Source organism: Anthonomus grandis, chromosome 16 (genome assembly GCF_022605725.1).
Source record: "Anthonomus grandis grandis chromosome 16, icAntGran1.3, whole genome shotgun sequence".
Lineage (NCBI taxonomy): Eukaryota > Metazoa > Arthropoda > Insecta > Coleoptera > Curculionidae > Anthonomus > Anthonomus grandis.
In genome coordinates, this window is record NC_065561.1 from 21,475,961 (window position 1) to 21,499,849 (window position 23,889).

The following is a 23,889-nucleotide window of genomic DNA, read 5'->3' on the forward strand; positions in this document are numbered from 1 at the left end:
ATAAATGAATTGCAAAAGAAATCCCACTTTTTCTTCTTTATATATTACCAAGTTGATTTCGTTATTCATGATACGAGAATATTCATTTTAAATACATCATCCTTCAGACTAGACTTCGCCTTGTACCATTATAGTATTCGTATACTATATAAATGAAACAACAAATTAAAAAATTATAACAAATATATTCATAACAATTTGCACATCGTATATAAAAACTGAAAACCCCCTTTACTAACGTTTACATGAAACAAATAAATGCATTTCAGATCGAGAATCATATTCCGAAAAGTAGATGCGCGCGCACTCCCTCCCTCCCTACGTAATAACAACCTTGCAAGTCTTTTTTTATCAACTGTGAAATTTCACATGGTTCTTTCTACAGATGATGATGATGCCACGATAAAAACATCCAGGCACAACACTATTAATTAATATTATTAATAATAATAATAATCGCCGCGGCCAAAAGATTTAAAACAATTTTTTTGACAACACAGCTACGAGTCACAGTCACGGGTATAGTCTTCCCTATAGAAGACTACAAAATTTGGTTGGCATCTATCGCCTTAAGTCGGTTTACATCATGCCGCCCATGCCTCCCATACCGCCCATTCCGCCGCCCATGCCCGTCGGAATCGCCGGTTCTTCTTTTGGAATTTCCGTGATTACCGCCTCGGCTGTCGTCAGTAAGGAGGCTACACCGGAGGCATCTACCAAAGCTGTCCTCACCACCTACGCATATTAGCAACAATTTATTTATTAACCATCATAAAAAAAAAAATACATTGACATAATTATTCTAAGTACAAAAGACAAATCCATGTCCAATCTTCCCATCCAAAATTAGGCATAGAAATGAGAAAAATGTAGTTGTGATTCAACGTGATAACGAGGGTAATTTTTTTTTTTGCTACGCATATTTAGCCTTTCATTTATTTCGTTCGGTTTAAGAGAAATTCGCTCCCAAAGCCGTATTTCAAAAAATATGAGTCGCAAACATAAATTTTGTAATTTTTAAATTCTTTGAATATCCGAAAAGCCAAACAGAATCCAGAGGTATTATCGCAGAAATTCATAGATGAAAGCACTAAGCTTTCGTGAGTTAGATAGTTTCTATGTAGATGTAAGTTTAGACTTTACATACTCTTTATACCTCATTTTACTGTCAATAATCAAGCTTAAATTTTCAGCAGAGTTTTTTTGTTGATATCAAAATAGAACTAAGTTCTCTGTTAAGGTTTTCAAGAACATTATTTTTCATGCTTTCAGTATGGAATACTAAAGCAACCGATTTTACTAAATTAATTATTAGCATGTGCTTGAAATAGGTTTTTTAGATCAGATTCAATTCAAGCATTGGATTCCAGAAATTGGCTGTGTGCGTGAGTGTCGTTTGCGCAAATATCATGGTTACAATATTTTAATGGTTTAAATAATAAGTAAAAAACGAAGAAATCGATTCAATGGGTTATTCTCCAAGCAACACGTCATATATTATTATCGTTAAATATACATTTATTCAACGATTCTTTAGTAAAATTTTGATTTTGGTATATTTACTAAACCATAGGATATACATATATCATATTATTTTAGAAGAACAATGATTTTTGAAAATAAACGTTTTTTTTTGCAGAATATAATTGCCTCAGAAAAAAATGTTTTTTTAAAAAATTTATAGATGTTAAAAAACCTATAGTTTGTGTCTATACTTTTCTCACATAACCTTAAGGTTTTTAAGTAAAACGTAAAAAAAACCCTTTTTATTTTATTTTTTGAAACCATGACGTATTGCTATGAAAATTGCAGTAGTTGTGCCATTTTTTTTTAATCGCATAAGAAGTGGAAAGTAAGTTTTTTTAAGACAAATCATTAAATTTCAGTTTTTTTTTTTTGGTTATAGACAACTTTTCATTACCTATATTCAAAAATAGTTTTTAAATTAAACCCGTATTTGGTCAAGGTATATTTATTAAACTGCAGAAAATACGTATATCATATACAATTCTGTTTAAACAAAGGGAGCAAGTTTTGTCATTTAAACAAATTAACAATGGATTTACATGGCTAGTCTTTACATTCAATCACTACACACCAAATATGTGATAAAATGGCTTCGACATCGCATATATGCCACTGCGTAGGATACGATATACTTTTCATACACTTATATATCTTATTAAATTAATACCAGATTATTTTTCGATTGAACTGCCTCAGTTACCTGAAATTCTAAAAATTTTATTTTCGAATTCCAGGCAGTTGTAATAATTCCCGAATGTGGTCTCAATTGCATCGAATTTTTAAAATTTGTAATTCCAGGCAGTTGTCGTAGTTTCCGGACTGAATTCCAACTGCCTGGAATTCTTCAACCATGATTTTATTTAATTTTATTCTTTGATTCCAGGCCGTTGAACTGTCTCAATTACCTGGAATTTCGACATTTTTATTTTTTACAATTCCAGGACATGGATTTAATTGTCTGAAATTCTTGATCCACGATTTTATTTCATTTGTAATTCCAGGCAGTTATGGTAATTCCCAGACCGGGTCCCAACAGCCTGGAATTTTTGAACCACGATTTTCTTTTATTTTATTCTTTGAATCCAGACAGTTGAGCTGTCTCAATTGCCTAAAATTCCAGGTATTTGAAGTTATGCTGGGATGTGGGTTCAACTGCCTGAATTTCTTGAACCACGATTTTATTTAATTTGTAATAATAATTGTTTAAAATTCTTTCTAACATAAATAGTAAAACCTTTGGTAATGATGAACTTAATATAAATTTAATATTTACTTATCTGTCCAATAATTCTGACCGTTTACGCATATCCTAAAACTTTATATTGAAAAGTCATATTTTATTCTCAAATGCAAAAAAACTAATGTGTCACTTCCAAAAGTTAGTAATCCAAATGACTTTTGGTGATTACGTTTAATTATAGACGATATTACCAACTCTCGAATTATCACAACTGCCTGGAATTACAAATTAAATAAATAAAATCGTGGTTCAAGAATTCCAGGCAGTTGTTATAATTCCTGGAGTTGGTCCCAACTGCCTGGAATTCTTGATCCATAATACTGTCTTATCTTATTCTTTGATTCCAAGCTATTAAACTTTCTCAATTTCCTGGAATGTCAAAATTTTAATTTTTGAATTCCAAGACATGGATTTAATTGCCTGAAATTCTTGATTTACGATTTTATTTAATTTGTTATTTCAGGCAGTTGCATCGAATTTTTAATTTATAATTTTTTTAATCTGTAATTTTAGGCAGTTTCCGGACTTAATCCCAACTGCCTGGAATTCTTGAACCACGATTTTATTTAATTTGTAATTCCAGGCAGTTGTGATAATTCGAGAGTTGGTAATATCGTCTATAATTGAACATATTAGTCATTTGGATTACTAACTTTTGGAAGTGACACATTAGTTTTTTTGCATTTGAGAGTAAAATATGACTTTTCAATATAAAGTTTTAGGATATACGTAAACGGTCAGTGTTATTGGACAGATAAGTAAATATTAAATTTATATTAAGTTCATCATTACCAAAGGCTTTACTATTTATGTTTAAAGAATTTTAAACACAATATATTTCAGTATGAACATGTGGTCTGATACTTGAATATCTCGTATTCTCTTCATATTCACAAAACGGGGAACTCTTTCGACACAAACAAGATGTTTTCTTAAAATCCTCAAAATGTGCGTGTGGATTTCCTTTAAGAAAACATCTTCTTTATAAACTATTCCCTGTCTTCTATCTAAATCTTTTGACATACCTTCGTTGGGTCAATGATGCCCCGCTCAAACATGTTGACGTACTCGTTGTTCAACGCGTCATAACCGTAGTCTCCGCTTTGTTGTTCGACCTTGGCCACCACGGCAGCACCGTCGACACCCGCGTTCTTTGCAATAGTCATGCACGGGATTTTTAGGGCGCGTTTTACAATTTCGATACCTAAAAATCGAAGCAATTAGAACTCTAATAAAATTTCTATTGGATCACGAAGTATATCATCAGCCAGTCAAGGTGACTACTCCAAAAAGCAGGAGCAGTTCTTGAACTTCCCATAAAACATGGCATCATATAAATTGTATTAGCAAAAGTGGTTCAAGTAAAGCAATGAATGACCATAATGTCACGGTTAATTTTTCATACTGATCGTCGTTTGTAAAGAAAAGAGAGCTAACCGTAAACCAACGCATCTTAATTTTATTTATTTATTGTACTCATTACAAACACCAACTAGGGTAATCACAAGTAATGGAATAGAAAACATATGTAGTAAAATTTAACAAGGTACCTAATAAAAACACTTTAAAGGAATATAAAAAAGAAATTATGAAACTAAACCTGACTAACATACAAATTACTTCAACTTCTTGATAAAGTCACTTCTGGTTATGTTAAAAATATCAATGTTGATTTGCCTGAGGATTTAGTTACAAATCAATATCATTCTGTTCTATTGGAGATCCGCCACCTAAATCTATACTAATCTGTGTGGATTTGCAAAATTCCTAATCATCCAATAAGGGTAAAGAGAGGAGTGGTCAAAATATTATAGAATCGTGCAAACATTATACCACAAATCTTATTTTACCATTCATTCCATGTTTGTCTGACAAAATCAGAAGAATTCCTAAAACATTTAACTTAAAAAAACTATGCAAAACACATTACGATATCTATTAACAAAAACTAAACCTTTCAATAAAAATTAATTCTATGTTACCAAAGGCACAAATCGATTATCACAATCAAATATTATTAGGATAAGAAAAAAACGATTATTTGTTTGCTGCGTTTCTTTAAATGCCGCAAATAATACTAAGAGCAACATTTATTGCATCGCAACAATTTTACTTTACCTTCCGTTATAAGACGTCAACACCATGGAATTGGATGTTGAGTCCTTAATGGAAGGTGAACTATTTATACCACACATCACCGCGCGAGTCTCTAACTTGTAATTAATTCACTTAGTCAAAGATGTTTTTTTTACAATTCTTGTACAAATTTGGAAAAACGCTGAAATAGGTGTCCAACGAAATTGTCCTTGGAACATGTGTACAAATTTTCAAAACGATATCTGGTCAATTTTTTGAGTTATGAACTTTGTGTCGAATAAATAGAAAAAAAATCGATATTTTCGAAAAAAAATTTTTTTTCTCAAATTCTTGTACAAATTTGGAAAAACGCTGAAATAGGTGTCCAACGAAATTGTCCTTGGAATATGTGTACAAATTTTCAAAACGATATCTCGTCAATTTTTTGAGTTATGAACTTTGTGTCGAAAAAATAGAAAAAAAAATCGATATTTTCTAAAAAAATTTTTTTTCTTAAATTCTTGTACAAATTTGGAAAAACGCTGAAATAGGTGTCCAATGAAATTGTCCTTGGAACATGTGTACAAATTTTCAAAACGATATCTCGTCAATTTTTTGAGTTATGAACTTTGTGTCGAATAAATAGAAAAAAAAATCGATATTTTCGGAAAAATTTTTTTTTCTCAAATTCTTGTACAAATTTGGAAAAACGCTGAAATAGGTGTCCAATGAAATTGTCCTTGGAACATGTGTACAAATTTTCAAAACGATATCTCGTCAATTTTTTGAGTTATGAACCTTGTGTCGAATAAATAGAAAAAAAATCGATATTTTCGAAAAAAAATTTTTTTCTTAAATTCTTGTACAAATTTGGAAAAACGCTGAAATAGGTGTCCAATGAAATTGTCCTTGGAACATGTGTACAAATTTTCAAAACGATATCTGGTCAATTTTTTGAGTTATGAACTTTGTGTCGAATAAATAGAAAAAAAATCGATAGTTTCGAAAAAAAATTTTTTTTCTCAAATTCTTGTAGAAATTTGGAAAAACGCTGAAATAGGTGTCCAATGAAATTGTCCTTGGAACATGTGTACAAATTTTCAAAACGATATCTGGTCAATTTTTTGAGTTATGAACTTTGTGTCGAATAAATAGAAAAAAAATCGATAGTTTCGAAAAAAATTTTTTTTTCTCAAATTCTTGTAGAAATTTGGAAAAACGCTGAAATAGGTGTCCAATGAAATTGTCCTTGGAACATGTGTACAAATTTTCAAAACGATATCTGGTCAATTTTTTGAGTTATGAACTTTGTGTCGAATAAATAGAAAAAAAATTGATAGTTTCGAAAAAAATTTTTTTTTCTCAAATTCTTGTAGAAATTTGGAAAAACGCTGAAATAGGTGTCCAATGAAATTGTCCTTGGAACATGTGTACAAATTTTCAAAACGATATCTCGTCAATTTTTTGAGTTATGAACCTTGTGTCGAATAAATAGAAAAAAAATCGATATTTTCGAAAAAAAATTTTTTTCTTAAATTCTTGTACAAATTTGGAAAAACGCTGAAATAGGTGTCCAATGAAATTGTCCTTGGAACATGTGTACAAATTTTCAAAACGATATCTGGTCAATTTTTTGAGTTATGAACTTTGTGTCGAATAAATAGAAAAAAAATCGATAGTTTCGAAAAAAAATTTTTTTTCTCAAATTCTTGTAGAAATTTGGAAAAACGCTGAAATGGGTGTCCAATGAAATTGTCCTTGGAACATGTGTACAAATTTTCAAAACGATATCTGGTCAATTTTTTGAGTTATGAACTTTGTGTCGAATAAATAGAAAAAAAATCGATAGTTTCGAAAAAATTTTTTTTTTCTCAAATTCTTGTAGAAATTTGGAAAAACGCTGAAATAGGTGTCCAATGAAATTGTCCTTGGAACATGTGTACAAATTTTCAAAACGATATCTAGTCAATTTTTTGAGTTATGAACTTTGTGCCGAAAAAATAGAAAAAAAAAATGGATATTTTTGAAAAAAAAAATTTTTCTCAAATTCTTGTACAAATTTGGAAAAACGCTGAAATAGGTGTCCAATGAAATTGTTCTTGGAATATGTTTACAAATTTTCAAAACGATATCTGGTCAATTTTTTGAGTTATGAACTTTGTGTCGAATAAATAGAAAAAAAATCTTTATATTATTCCTTATATTACATAGACCTTGCACAAAGAGGACAAAACTTCAATATTCTTGCAAAATTTTAGCAAGTGGTCGAAGTGATTACACTTAAAACACCGTGTGATATGCCTGGAATCAACGGTGCAAGCCAACTATGCTATTTTAAATTTCAAATTAGCAAGTCGCAGATCAGCTTGGTATATATTTTTTGAAGGACATACTTTTACGACAGTTAGGTCAGACGTATTATCAAAAAATAATTTAAATGATGGGCTAAAAACAAATTCGTACCAATTTCTTGATCCTTATTTTGCGCCTTCAACGTGTCCAAACTGGCGGAGCACCTGAGCAAAGCGGTACCACCTCCGGGCACGATTCCCTCTTCTACGGCCGCTCTGGTCGCATTCAACGCGTCAGTCACTCTGTCCTTCTTTTCATTTACCTAAAACGAAACAAACAATTAACAAAATAAAAATTTGTTCATCAGAATAGGACATTATATGAGTGGTAATGACACCAACCTCAACTTCGCTGCTTCCGCCCACTTTAAGTACCGCCACACCAGAGGCCAAACGTGCGAGACGCTCCTGCAATTTCTCCTTTTCGTATTCCGACGTGGTGTCGTTGATTTGATCCCTGATTTGGTCCGCGCGTCTGTCAATGTCCTCTTTTTTGCCCTTACCTACAAAAAAAAAAGAAACGAGCGTCAATATGTTTATACATGGGTGGTTTTTTAACAACTTTTTATCCTCTCTTGAACCGTCAAAATACGCTAATCAAATTAAGAACCCAAAAAGTTGTTCATTGCGTTTCTTTAAATGTGACAAACGATATCAATACTGTCAACATTTATTGCATCACAACCATTTTACTCTGTCTTCCATTCTAAAAAGCGTCAACACCACGGAATTGAATGTTGCAGCACACTTAATGGAAGATAAACAATTTCTAAATAAATCAAAACGCCTACTCACCTCTCAGCAACAAAGTGTCATCCTTAGTGATGACGATTTCACCGACTTGTCCCAAATCTGACGCTTTCACGTCCTCCAATTTGACAATGTCCGCGTCGTCGCCGAATACGATCCCACCGGAAGCGATGGCCATGTCGTGCAGGGTCGATTTACGATTGTCACCGAAACCGGGGGCTTTTACGGCGGCTACTTGAAGTCCGATCCTGAGTCTATAAGAATTACAATAATCCCATTATTATTCCTGCAAATTTCAATTTTTAACAAGCAAATTGAGAAGAGAAAATCATTAGATTGGGCCCAGATAAAATGATGACACTGATAAAAAGTCCATACTTGGCAAAAGAGTCGAACAAAGAAAAAAGGAATTGAGAAAAAAATTTATGTATCAGGTAAAACAAATCTGCTAAAAATGTAAAAATTCTTAGAGACCTGCATTACTTGAAATATCATGTTGTCCAATTGCGACACTAACTACTTATGAGTCAAAATAATTAGTAATTTTTTTGGACGTCCCTATTTTTTAGTATTTTGTTCTTATTTATCAGAACTTAATTATTATATTGTAAACATGAATAAAATTATCGGATCTAACGTGTTGAATGAAATCATGCAAGTTTTATTATTTTCTAATAACCCCCATATCTGTTTTTAATGCAAATTTTATTGTCCTGGTCCTAAATTATCAATGTTGCCTGATTTTATAGGAAGTTAAATAAACATGCAAAATCGAACAAATCTACATCCTTTAAATTTTTTATTTCAACATTTTAAATAAATATTTATATAAACAATCGCATTTGGTACTGACTTGCAACATTTTAACATACGAAGAAGAGAATTTTAAATCAACATTATAATAATCGTTGGTCGTAGACGATCACAATCGTGGCCACCCAGATACACTTACCCAAACACGATTTTTTTCCTGTGGGGGACATCTTAAGACACCGGTTTACAGTATTTATATTAAAAATAATTCGGTATTATTATTATATACCAAAAAAGAGTTAAGAAACCCCATAACAACTTGTTATGTTTGTCAGTAAAGACCTTAATTAGGCTAATCATTTTATCTTATTTAAGTGCATTTTATTCATAATTGTATTTGAGGTGTATATTTTGTGATATTTTTTTTTGTTATTGTGTAAATTAGTTATTTAAGACATGGGCCATGTCCCTTTTGGTATCGTTGTTAAATATTAACAGTTGGACTGAAACTCAATGAGGAGAAGAGCTGAAGCATGCATAATAGCAGGTGGTGGCCATAAAAATATTTTTAATGATAAATTTGCCCTAAAATCAAAGGGGGATTATGAAAATTATTTTTATTTTACGGAAAGGCAGTACGTTCCTGTACGGACGATACTGGTTAAACTTTACAAACATTTCCTACATCATTGTTTTTTAAACACCCGGTAGCTCAGAAGTTAGCGGGTTTAGGACATAGCTTCATTTAGACTATTTTTCTTAAAACTATCTAAGTATTAAGATCCTTAAGGATCAGCACCTTATTCTGTATCACTCAGTATAATAATGCCAAAGAAGAAGTGAAGCCCAAAGAGCTTCACGAGTTTCCATATAGCTATGCCTATAATGATTTTAAAAATTGCAGTTACCAGGATAATAAATTATGTATCCTGTTTTGACTGGCAAGTTTTTTTTTAATGAAAAATATATTAATGGTATATTCGTGATGTTGTATAATGTCCTTAATAGATGTTTTGAAATTTTTGTACCTAAGGCAATTGCAAAAAATAGAAAATTTCCTTATTGGTTTAGAATCACTGATTTTTGAAAAAAGAGGGCACACAGAACTTTTAAAATAATTCGTTGATGACTGTACAGTATTCTCTAAATTGGAAAAATCATGCAAAACTCTATATGAAAATACTTATCATACACATATCTCAGATGTTCAGGGATTTATAGGTTCTGCTAGTAGAACTTTTTGGAGTTACGTCAAAAATATAAATAGAAAAGATTGTTTTATTAGCTCAATGGTTTATGGTGATGTAGAGCTTTTTAAACATTATTTTTCCTGTCAATTGTAATACACCCTATACTCCTCAGTTCTATAACTATCTAAAAACTATCAATCTTGGCTCATTATAAATTACCCCTATATTTCCAAATAAATGTATATTTTTTATATTGGATTTATTCCTAGTCACTCTACTGTTACCTGGCATATGAACAGATCTTGTGCTGTTGATAAATTTCTAATGAATTAATTTTTTGATAATAGTTATCTATTAAAATATTTTGTAGTATTTAGTTTTGGCGAATAAAGAATATTTCTTATTATTATTAAATACGTAAACCTCACCTATTAATAACCAAAGTGGTTAAAGTCTTATTACACTGTTTCCTTTAAGCCAGTGTATTTTCGTTAAGATTACAGATATTTTAATGAATAAAAAAATAAGGTGTCAAGAAAAGAGAGAGATTGATCGAGATTGATTGAGAAAAATCATTATTCGGTTGTGAATATTTTCCACAGGGTGTTTAAGATGTTTATGGTAAAATTCGACTTTTAACCCTGTAAAATAACATTGAAAATATTTGGAACCTCGATATGATGACAATAAAACAAACTAAAATTTGGCAAAAAAATTATCAAAATCAATGCAATACTGAAACAGTTATTAAGGATTAAATTAGAACCAAATTTTTCGTTGTCCGGTTAATTTTGCGGGACAGTGTATATGCCGAAAAGTCTTTTAAGTTTATTATTTATAATAAGTGAGAAGTGTAACAAGAACAATGTTACTATTTTTATTAGTTCTACCATTATATTTTAACCTTTATCTTCAGTCAAGGAATTATTTTGGTATATGAACTTTGCACTAAGAAAATAAAAGAATTACTACTATAAATATTAACAAAAAAATAAACGAAACATTGTCCTAAGTACCACCGTGCCGGAAAAAAACTGGGACATTAAAATTTAGGTAGGGAATTGTCTCCTAGACTTTTATAGTACATGGCATTCCTTGGATATGGTATGCATTAAGAATTTTTGGAGTCTTAATAATTACATATTTAAATAATAATATTGTTACCAAACATTTTTATTTTTCGATATTTATTTTTATTTGGAACCCATTTTATAAATACCGCATAGTCGTTATCAATTACAGCTTGCAAACGTCGTGGCATACCTAAAATTAAGTTTCTGGTATATTCTTCGGTTATTTGGTCCAATGCGTCATCTATCTTTAGGCGTAATTCATTCTGATTTCTAGGCCTAAAGTTATCTTCATACACATATTTTTCCATTTTACCCTAAACCCCAGTTTCCAATTGGGTTGATACCAGGACTTTTGGAGGGCCACGGTAAAACTTGAATTTGTCTTTCGTCTAGATTGTTTTGAACTATACGGGCCGTATGTATAGGAGCATTATCATGTTGGAAGATAAAATCTTGCCCAGAGACTACACCAAGCAATGGCATCATAACATTGTTCAGGATATTGCAATATCCTAAGGCATTAAGCCTTCCCTGTACTATTTGACAAACGCCTGGTCCTCTAAAACGATCATGTATGTGTGTATATCTTTCATCACATCTGGTATAAGAAGGCCTGTAAGCGCTGATTTTGCCATTATTGCACGACTGAAAGGTTTTCTCATCCGAAAATATTACCGTTTCCCATATGTCGTTTTGATGGGCAAATTCTAATCTTCTCTGTTTATTTGCTTTAGTCAAAAATATTTTATTTGTTGCACAGCAACTCCTAATTTCCGAATTTCTTATCCTACTACAACCAAAAAAATGCGTGTCTTCTTTCGCCTTTATTGCTGTTTCAAACGGATTGTTTCTTAGAAAGCTAACTAACTCTCTATTGGGAATGTCGTTTAAAATTTTTGGTCCACCAGAACCTGGATTTCTTAAAACAGCTCCATTTTCTGCAATTTTTGCCTTAGCTAAGGAAACAGCATTTTTACTAACGCCCAATTCTTCTTATAGGAACTCCATCCATCAGACGAGTGTATATTATCGCTTTTTGTTGAGATAATGCAGGCATTTTGAAAGAACAATTTTGCTGACGCGGCTGTTACAAAATTAAATTAACTTTGACAACATCAAAATATATTATTCTAATAGACCAAGAGATTTTGCTGTCCCAGCTTTTTTCGGCACCATAGTAATGGGTGTATCAATAGAAGTGATAAAAGTTTAGTGGGCAACGTACGCAAAATGGTATGTGTCAAAACGCGGATCAAGCGTCAGTTATGTTAAGTATACTTTGACATTTCATCATGAATCGTTTAAGTCAAGAGCAACGTATAGCTAACGTGAAAAGGTATTACGAAAATGCGCAATCGGTTAGAGCCTGTTATCGTGCTCTTAAAGAAGATTTTAGCCATCGTGGACGGCCTTCTGAGCTTGCAATAAGGCGCACAATTAATAAGTTTGAACGGGAGTACACTCTTCTGGATAATAAGCCACCAACGCGACAAAAAAGTGCAAGGCCGCTGCAAGAGAAAGTGTTGACGCGAATAACAATGTGTCTGTTTTGCGCCGTTCTCAGCAATTAGGCATTTCACCAATGTCTCTGTGGCGCATTTTGAAGAAAGACTTAGGCCTACATCCATATAAGATGGTTCTAACTCAAGAATTGAAGCCTGCTGACCATGGTTTGCGAACAACGTTTACCGACTGGGCCCTGTTGCAGTTGGAACAAAATGCCGATTTTGGGAAACCAAATCATCTTTTCAGATGAAGCCCATTTTTGTCTTAGTGGCGTTGTCAATACGCAGAATTGCCGCTTCTGATGTCAGAACAATCCCCAGAAATTAGTACAGGTGCCATTACACCCGTTAAAAGTGACTGTGTGGTGTGGTTTGCATGTCGGTGGAATTATCGGTCCATACTTTTTTGAGGATGCAGGGGGGCGTACCGTGACTGTCAACGGAGAGCGCTACCGCGACATTAAACAAACTTTCTTTGGCCTGCAATTGATGGTGGAGACTTCGAACAGAATTGGTTTCAACAGGACGGAGCGACATCACACACCGCCCGAGCCACACTTAATTTATTAAGAGAGCGTTTTGAAGATCGAATAATTTCGCGACATGGCAATATCAACTGGCCACCAAGGTTCTGTGATCTTACTCCCCTGGACTTTTTTCTTTGGGGATATGTGAAGTCGAAGGTGTATTCTAACAATCCTCAAACCATCAATGAGTTGAAAGTTAACATAACTAGGGTTATTCGCGAAATTCAGCCCAACTTGTTAGAAAAAGTGATTGAAAATTAGGTTCATCGTCTAAACGTCTGCCGCCGTAGCCGAGGTGAACATCTTAATGATATTTTGTTTAAAACATAATGTTACATAATAAACTACAACATGAAACATCAATCAAAGAAATTAACCAATTCGTTTTTATTTTTTAGCATCATTCTTATTGGTAGACCCTATATATCTTATATTGTGGTGACCAAACTGGACTAGCATATTCTAGTATAGATCGCACATAGGAGCAATAAAGAGATTAATAAAACTTTGTTTGATTAATAAAACCCAATAGCTTCACAGCTTTATTTTTAATAGAATTTATATGATAATCAAACCGAAGTGGTCTTAGATTCGATATACACACCCAGATCTTAATTTCATTGACTCTACTCAAGATATTCTTATTAATGAGTCATATAAATAAGTATATTTCTTGTTGGAAACATTTTAAACAGTCAATCTGTTGGCTGAACTCCATTTAGAAATAATATCTAAATCATTCGCATTGAGAAGACCTTCACAGTATATCATTCTTTTTTGTTAGTAGTGCGTCAATAAATAAAACAAACAATAAAGTACCTAAATGAGCACCTTGTGAACAACATAGTCGACCGAAATTTCTTTTGAGAGGGTTTTGTTTTCTATCTTTACAATCCGTGTTCTATTGCTCAAATAACTTTTGAACCAAAGTGCCATGAATCCCAAATGACTGCAACTTATTAATAAGAAGATTGTGTTGCACTCAAGTCAAGGCAACATCAACTTGTTGCCAGTGCGCTAGACAAGGATTCAACGTATAACAAGTTGGTACTTGATAGAGCATTATAGAAAATAGGTGAGATAATGTTATTTAACAATTTTGCCACTATGGTAATTTTTAATATCATGTTTACCATCATTTTTAAAGGCAGGTGTTACAAATGAGTCAGGATAGGTGCTAAAATTTAACGAAAGTTTAAAAAGTTTACATACCACAGTAGATAAAACACATTGAATTGTGTTCTGAAACACCCTGTATATTTTGATATAGGTTTTTAAGTGCAAATTTTTAACAATTTCTTAGTAGGTACGGTTAGATAGAGTAGCCCTGGGCTCGATCTCGCTGTACCTTGATATCAATTAGTTACATAATATAAAGGCATTTATTATTATTATTATTATTAAATAAATACATAAACCTCACCTGTTAACAACCAAAGTGGTCAAAGCCTCTCCGTCGACATCCTCGGCGATAATAATGAGCGGTTTCCTTTGCGAGTTGGCCAACTCCAAAGCGGGCACGATACTCTGCACCGAAGAGATCTTCTTCTCGCTAAACAACAGCAACGCGTCCTGATACTCCACCTTCGCCCCCTTGGTCGTGTTAACGAAATACGGCGAAATGTACCCGCGGTCAAACTTCATGCCCTCAATCACCTCCAATTCGTCCTTCAACGTTTTACCGTCTTTTACGGTGATCACGCCCTCCTTGCCGACCTTCTTCATCGCGTCGGCGATCAAATTACCGACGCTCGTGTCCCCGTTGGCGGAAATCGTCGCCACCTGACAAATCTCCTCCGGAGTGGTGACCGGTTTCGATAACGTTTTCAACGTTTCCGTCACCTTTTCGACGGCGGAAATGATGCCCTTACGAATCTCGACGGGGTTCGCGCCCCGACCCAAATTGTCGAAACCCTCTTTGGCGATCGAACGGGCCAATACGGTCGCTGTGGTGGTTCCATCTCCCGCTTCCTCGTTCGTGTTGTTGGCCACGTCTTGGACCAATCGGGCGCCGATATTTTGAAATTTGTCCTTTAGTTCGACGCCTTTCGCGACCGTCACGCCGTCCTTGGTGATTTTCGGGGAACCCCACGACTGTTCGATGATTACGTTACGACCCTGAGAACAAGATATAATAATAAGAATAAAAATAAATCGTCTTTATTCAATAAACCCCTGTAAATTACAGTATTTGCCTGAACAGGCCAAGGTTAGCTAAAAGCGCTACTCTGTATCTCTTAACCTATCCAGTTAAAAAAAAAAAAGGTAAAATTAAAATTACTACAAAGTAAAAATCAATAAAAGAACCAAAGCCCCAAAATAGAAATAACTTAAAAAAACTAAAAGTCTACTATGCATTGCAGAGGTATTAAAACAAAGTTTTAAAATTGCGGTTATAATAATAATAATAATAATAATAATAAGCCTTTATTTCCAACAGGCAACTTGCCCAATAACAGGAAACAGTTGCAAAACAATGAAAAATATAGTTAAAAAAAAAACACACACAAACAAACCTAAAAGAATGAAAAGAAAAGAAAAAGAGTAAAGTAAAGTCACATTCTCAAAAGCTATCCAAAGAATTAGAACAAATAACTATTAATATGATATAAAAACCTCATTATAAAAGTTTAACAAGATAATCACATATTCAACAAAATTAAATTAAATTAAATTAACTGCAATATACCTACTAACTATAACTTAAACACATGGGTCTTAATCCCAAGAGTAATGATCCACCAAGATATCAACAATCACATGAACCGGAGAGAAATTTATATCGCACATGTGACAGATCCGATTAAATATAGCGCATATTGTATATAGTGGCGATTTCAACAGAATGTTAGTATGAGGCCTTGGCAGAAAGAACGTTAGGGGATGTCTAGCATTAAGCCTAGGCACCATGAAACGTACACCGGAAAGAAGTACAGGACTATCAATGAATCCATTCAGTAACCCATGCAGGAATTTTACAGAGAAGATCATTCTTCTGAGTTGTAATGGATGTAGATTGAAGCGTTCCAATAGTTGCCGATGATCAAACCCTCTTACCGGATATATGCCATCCTGCCTGAAGGCCAAAAACTTAGCAAATCTACGCTGAACAGATTCAAGGAGACCAACATGATTCTGATAGAGCGGGTTCCATATAACGCAGCCAAACTCCAGTTTTGATCTCACAAAGCAACAGAAAAGCAGTTTTAATGTAGACTCCAAGGTAAAACTCTGAGAACTTCTAATTATGAACCCAAGCCTTCTCAGGGCTGACTTGACTATGTTATTGAAGTGTGGAACGAATGTAAATTCAGAGTCAAAGGTTATACCAAGATCAGTAATTTGCTCTAATCTACTCAAAATAGTATCATTAATAAAGTAATTAAAATTTAAGGGTGTTTTTGATCTAGAGTAACTGACCACACTACACTTAGCCGCATTCAAGCCTAACCTGTTAACAGCGCACCATACCTCCAATGTATTTAGACAGTTCTGAAGAAAAACACAATCCTCCAAGCCATATACATTTAAATATAGCTTCAAATCATCGGCAAAAGCCAGCCTATGACAAGTGAGTGACTCAATCAAGTCATTTATAAAAAAACTAAACAGGAGCGGACCCAGGTTCGAGCCCTGTGGCACACCCGACGTTACGTTAAAAAGTTTCGATTTAAAGCCCTCATATTCGACATATTGAGATCTACCAATCAAAGAAAGAAAGAAAGAAAAAGTGCTATATTACGTAAGACAACAAAATCTTGTGTACAAGCATCCTAAAAACTAAAAAATTCCAAATTCACTTTAAATTTCAAACAAACATAACTTCTAAAACACTTTACCATAAAATTTACACACATTACCAAAATTAATCATAACAAAACAGATTGAGAAAAAAAAAGCATCTTTTTGATAAATTTCATTAAAAAATAAGTAAAGCTGTCAATAAAACAGAATTTAGAAGAAGTAAATTACATTATTTAACAGGAAACAAAACTAAAACACTAAAATGATGTCAGAGCACAGGTTAAAAGGTATCATTAAAAAAATCAAGTAGGAATGAAATAAATTAAATAATCTCCCTGAAAAACCATACTGAGTTAATTTATGCAGCAAAATATAGTGATCTATCCGATCAAAGGCTTTTTGGAAGTCGGTATAAATAACATCGACTTGAGTATTAACATCAAGTGATTCACAGATGTGACTAGACAGACAGGATAAGTTAGTAACACAAGATCGCCCGCTAAAAAATCCATGCTGGTCTACAGAGATGAGTTTATTAAATCATCAGTCACTTTCATGGTTATTAAATCATGAAAGTGACATAATTGCATTAACAGAGACATGGCTAAACAGTTCTGTCTATAACCAAGAATTTATAATTAATAATTTTTGGAGTGCGTGTACCAATCAATTATTTATGAGTGTTTTTATATTGCAATCAGATATATTTGCGAAGTAGGTATAAGAGATTCATGTAGGGAACTTTTCATTACTCACAAAATCCTCACGTTGCCATCTTTATTTATACTGGAAACGGTGTGCTTTATTCACAAAAACTACAGAGATCTCAATGTTGGAGATAGGCACCATTATAGCAGAAGTGTGATTTTGCCTGTACCCTTAAACTTATTAATGAAAAGGTCATTTATATTTGATGGTAAAAAAATGTTTAATCATCTTCCAGTTAAGTTTCAAGAAGGTCTATCATTAATCAAAAATTTTTTCGACACCTTTAAATTGTCACTAAATCCAAAAAAATCTAAATATATAGCATTTTCCATAAACAGTTTAAATAGACCAAACTTTCAAAATATTATTGTAAACAATATTAATGAACCAATTGCACAGGTAAACTCTATAAAATATTTGGGAGTCCATATAGACAAACATCTAAAATGGGATATACACATTAATTATTTAACAAAAAAGATAAAGGCACTCTTACATAAATTTTATTTACTAAGGGAAATTTTGTGCAGAAAACTGATTGTGTTGATCTATAAAGCTCTCGTGGAACCCCTATTAAGGTATGGGATATTGATTTGGGGTGGGGCATATGAAAACAGTCTAAAAAATCTTAAAACAATACAAAACTCAATAGTAAAGATAATGTTAAAGAGACCTAGGTTATTTTCAACAAAGCAATTATATAATTTTGAAATACAAGATTTTAAAACTCTTTTTATAACAACCTGTTGCTCTTATGTTCATAAATTCTATGGTAAACAAAGTATAATAAACCATAGACACCAAACCCGAGCTAATAAACACCAGCAAATTGTACTACCTTATATGATTCAAGATTTTGGTCAACATTCGGCAGTATTTTTAGCTCCAAAATTTTATAACCTTCTCCCAGAAAATGTCAAACAACAGAAATACTACAAAAAGTTTAATGAGCATGCCCTAAGTTATATATTAGGAAACAAAAGAAAATTTTGTTGATTGATCATATGTGCTTGTATCAATATTCTGCTTTTCACCAAACTTTTTATTTTCTTACTCGATAGCAATCACAACATAAATACATAAGGGAAAAAGAAAAAAATCTCAGTATGGACATTTATTCAATTATTTATTTTGTTTCAAATATTATAGGTTTTAGGTACCAAAGACTAGAAAATTCTGTAAAATACTACATAATACCTTTGTAGTTAAAATGTATATGTGTATATAGTATATGAATCTTTTTTTTTTTTTTTTTCTCTTTTTCTCATTTTTATTGTTTGGTTTTTGATTTTTGTTATGTAGTTTTGGGTAAACTTATTTAAAATGTTAAATATTGTGAACTAATTTATATAACGGCTAGCCTGCTAAGGGTAACAACATTGATATATTAGAATTTTTAAATTGTTTCTACCATAGCACATACAGATACTCTGGTATCTAGGTGCTTTATATTCTTAGAATTGTAATATTTTATATTGAAGTTGAATATATTGAATATATTGAATAATTAAGCCTAAATATTTATTAAATTGTATCACACTATAATAGCTTGTTCATCTAAAGAGACATCATTTAGAATATATTGAATTGAATATTGAATTTGGATATTAAGGAAGTGCAAAGTAATATAGTCTTTAGGAAAAGGATTAAAAAAAATTGTTGATTGCAAGAGGCTACTATGAAGTAAATGACTTCTTTTTAGATAAGAGATTTTCTTTTTTGAGCATTATTTTTGGTTGCTATTTTATACTTATGTATGATTTGTATTGTATAAGTATGTTTTTTGTTTGTAATTATGTATGGTAATGCCATTCTTCCCATACAGCTTTGTCGACAAGATTATCTCTTATGACAATAAAGCATATTTTGATTTGATTTAATGTAAATAAAATAATATTTAGAAAGGACAGAGCTCAAATACTTACCAGTAAAAAACAAGGTGGGAGTATTTTATTAGCTTTAAATAACAAATTTGTAGCAACGCAAAGTGATATATTTGACAAAGATCTTGAAGACTTATGTGTAAAAATTAGCCTTGACCAAGGACAAATTTCTGTATGTTTTGGTTTTGTACTTTGTGCCTGGGTGTAGTTTAGATTTTTATCACAAATTTTATAATTGTATTGAAACAAATCTTTTAGCCTGTGCATGTTTAATTTTAGGTGATTTTAACAATTTTTTACATATTAATGATGTACGCAATGTTTTCAATGTTATGTTAGACTTGATGATGACCCATTGTTGCATCTGGATAAATTCCATCCCACATTATCAGTCGAAGTGAATATTAATAAACAGTTGGAGGAATGCAATCAAATTAAGAACAAAAAGTTTAATTTTAAAGAAGCGAATTTTGAAAGGATGTACATCTCACTCCAAAATACAAATTGGAATAGCATTTGTAATTGTCCAAACATTGATGATTCTGTAAACAATTTCTATAAAATTCTCAATAACATCTTTTCAGAATGTGTATCCACGTCAACACAAGTTGGGAAAGTATTTCCTGTGTAGTATAATGGTGAAATAATTAAAGATAAGGAATGCTATTAAAGGAAGTTTAAAAAAAGATTATGCAAACAATTAAATTAAGTATAAAAAAAAGCATATGCAGAATATAAAAACTAAAGCTGAAAGAAGCATGTTATTTATACAGATCCCAAATTTTTCTGGTCTTTTATTCGTACCTGCCCAAATGACTGTTATAAGTACCTCTCAGTAAATGGTACTAAAAACATTGCAAACTTGTTCGCCCAGTATATTTTTGTTCTGTTTTTTCAACTGACATACCTCTCTGCCAGGATGAGGTATGCTCCAAAGACTTTTTTTGTTATAGGGCTTTCACAGAAACAGAGATTAGGAATGCCATTAGGAAATTGAAGATCTGTTAGACCTGGATATATTATTAAGGGTTGTGTTGATTTCTTAGTAAAGCCTTTTTTGCATATTTTTAACCTCTGCTTACAAACTTTTATTTATTTATTTATTAATTATTTATTTATTTATCAACGTATATAACATTTCAAGTACTTATTAATAATTAACAGTAGTCTAAAGTAAAAACTATAATACTAATAAATAATACTGTGCTAAACCTAATCTAAAGAGTGGGAGTAGGGCACTATCCCAAGATAGTTGCCCTAGCTGACGACTTAAGTTTATTTAAAGATGTACTGAAAAAATCAAGATCTTTTGCAAATCTATTCACTGTAGAAGCTATTCTATTTATAGGGCTGTTTAGTAAATAGGATGTTCTGCAAAAGGGAATATGGAGAAGCGCCTGACCTCGTGTTGTGTAAGAAGATACATGCAAAGAGAAAAGGCACAGACATTCCGGACTTCTAACAATACCGTTCAGAACCTTAAACGCAAAGCAAACATCAAAGAACTGCCTTCTACTTGATAAGGAGTTTATGCTCAGGTAGGACATGGTCTCTGAACAGGTAAGATCCAGGCCTGACTTCATTAGAGTATATCTGGCAAACCTGATAAACTTGTGCTGGATATTTTCAAGCCTCTCAATGTGAATCAGAAAATGAGGTGACCAAACAATATTGGAGAATTCGAGAAGAGATCTCACCAGGCAAATATATAGTGTCTTCAATGCTGACACATTAGTAAAGTCTTTGCAAGATCTTTTGATAAAACCAAGCAGTTTATTAGCTCTATTTACAGTATTTTCGAAGTGGTGGGAGAAAGTAAGACTCGGGTCCAGAAAGACACCCAAATCCTTGACTGAGTCAAGCTCCTTCAAGGGAATACCATCAATAGCATATTGACAAGGCGGGGAGACCCTTAAACGAGTAAACCTCATAAACCCACATTTCACTCTGAAAACACTCTGTTTATATCTCTCTGAAGCACCAACTGATCCTGAGAGGAGGAAATCCACCAAAAAATTTTCAAATTATCAGCGAAGAGCAAAAACTCAGACTCCAGTAGGGAGCTGAGGTGATTGATAAAGAGACTGAATAACAATGGTCCCAAACGGGAGCCCTGAGGGACCCCTGAAGTTGTCAAAAATGGGTTGGACAAAAAACGACCAATTTTAACACGCTGCTCTCTATCCATCAGATAAGACTTGATCCAAAGTAAAAGAGATCCGCTGATGCCGAGATCTGAAATATGAGAGATAAGAATATTATGGTTGACCTTATCGAAGGCTTTACTAAAGTCCGTGTATATCGCATGTGTTTCATTACCGTCGGCAAAAGATTTGAAGATATAGTTGCTAAAAAAAAACAAGTTTGTATCCACAGAACGACCTCTGGTGAATCCATGCTGTTGATCACCAATTATTTCCTGAAATGTGCCAGATAGAACCACCTCTACACAGTGCTCGAACAGCTTAGGAATTGCAGAGAGGATACTAATGGGACGATAGTTAATTATGTCACTTTTATTCCCAGATTTATAAATAGGACATACATGAGATAGCTTCCAGTTCTCTGGAAAAGTTCCAGAAGTTAGGGACAAATTGAATACAACCTATCCTAAAGCCTGGCGTCTAAGTAAAGTCATTCCAATATTAAAAAAAGGTGCCAGGAATGAAGTAATAAATTATCGACCAGTTACTATACCAAACTCCGTATCTAAAGTGTTTGAAATTGTATTGTTTGATAGACTATATGATGAAGTAAAATATAGTATATCGGAAAGTCAACATGGTTTTTTACCAAAAAAGTTGACATTGATTAACCTAATAACATTTTACCAGTATATACATAATGCCTTTAATATCAAATATTTTAAAAATTTCTTATTTAACTGATAGGCAGCAATATGTTGAAGTCGGGGGTGCAAAGTCTAATATTTATACTACTACCTCTGGGGTTCCCAAGGATCCAATTTGGGCCCTTTTTTGCTTTAAATTGCTATAAAAACCATATTGTTTGCTATAGGTAATTCAAGGGCACATATGTTACATTCTATAATATATTATAGTATATATAAGGTGTCACATGAAATACCAACCAATCATAATAAATATTTAACAATTTAAATTGGATTTAAATCTATGATATTCTCGACCTCAATCCTAACCGTTACACTTATGTATTGCAATATTTTCAAGAGAAAAATACATGTATCAGGTAAAACAAATCTCTTAAAAATACCAGAATTCTTACAGATCTGCGTTACATGAAGTATGTTATGTTGTCCAATTGCGACACTGGCAATTCATGGATTAAAATAACCAGTAATTTTTTTTGGACGTTTGTGATCTTCAATTTTCTAGATACTAATTAATTCTTTCCCATGTCGTGGGTAAATTTAAAGCAAAATTGTTACAATGCAGTACTATCATTCCGAACACTAACAAAGAATTCTAAGAGCGTGCCCAAGAAATGTGAATATTATGATATTCAACTAAATGAAAAACTGAATTTATTCCTAAAAAAACTTTTTTTTAATAACTTATCCCTTGCATAACAACCATTCGTTATTTCATATTCATTCATTTGATAAGAAATAAAATAAAAAAAATACATAAAACCACTGACCTTTGGACCCATGGTGACGGCAACGGCGTCGGCCAAAACGTCCACCCCCTGGAGCATAAGAGCCCTAACCTCGGGTCCGAACCTCACATCTTTGGCGTACCACCTTTGCACTTGGTTGATTTGCTGGGACCTGCGTAGGGCCACAGAACGCATGGCACTGGGTACTCGGTACATCTAGAGAAGATAAAATTGGCAATTTTATGAAAAACAGGCAGATATATAGTAGAAAGAATCACCTTTGGGGAATATGAGGGATCTTTACAGGCCGTTTGGCAAAGTCACTTTGACAGTAAAAATGGCAGGAAAAAAAAAAAAAGAAAAATCTGATGCCACTTGATTTAGTTTGGAGGTTAGGTGTGGTTCTAGAGAATTCTGAACTGGTCCTGAGTGAATAGTACAGAATAATAATTATTAAATGTGTACTGTAGGGATATAAAATGATTCTAGAACGGGAGGTTCTAGAATTCTAGATTATACCAGAAAGAGAGCACATGGCTTCCACTCCCCGCTATAGATCTGAGGTGCTGTTAGTTGTTGGTTCTCCAGTTATATAAATGCTATTAATGTAATCTAAAGTATTAGCTTACCTTTGAATTTATAGTTTTTTGATAAATTAGCACAAAAGGAGAAAATGTTCAATTAATTCGCCGGGTTACAACAACCCACGCTCACTCGGCCACGTTCTTTTTCTTTCTGATTTTTCAAATAGAATAGAATGACTTTTGAAAGGTCTTACATTGACATTTGACAGTTAACCATGACGTAACGATAGGTTAGGGTACATTATACATTGTTTATATTATGTATTTCTTTATATTCATATTTATAGAGAAAAAACTGTGCATTTTCCAATTTCCAACATATTTTAATAAATATATACTATCTAACTAAGCTGTTACAACCAACTGAACTAACCTTCAATTCAAACTGACGTGACCTTT

At 32.8% G+C, this 23,889-nt stretch overlaps 1 protein-coding gene across 2 annotated transcripts; it reads right to left on the bottom strand.

Moving 5' to 3' along the window:
• Positions 1–165: 165 nt before the first annotated feature.
• On the bottom strand, positions 166–23,700 carry LOC126745812 (heat shock protein 60A). 2 transcript variants are annotated; one of them, XM_050453825.1, is made up of 8 exons: positions 23,536–23,700; positions 22,949–23,122; positions 14,416–15,110; positions 7,990–8,198; positions 7,537–7,697; positions 7,307–7,457; positions 3,793–3,971; positions 166–735 (listed from the first exon to the last, which is right to left on the bottom strand). In XM_050453825.1, exons 2-8 carry the CDS (start codon positions 23,120–23,122, stop codon positions 580–582), a joined length of 1,725 nt encoding a protein of 574 aa, XP_050309782.1. In that variant the 5' UTR covers positions 23,536–23,700; the 3' UTR covers positions 166–579. The 2 variants fall into 2 exon arrangements, with proteins under 2 accessions (XP_050309782.1, XP_050309781.1); XM_050453824.1 differs by lacking the exon at positions 23,536–23,700 and adding an exon at positions 23,185–23,352.
• Positions 23,701–23,889: the final 189 nt, after the last annotated feature.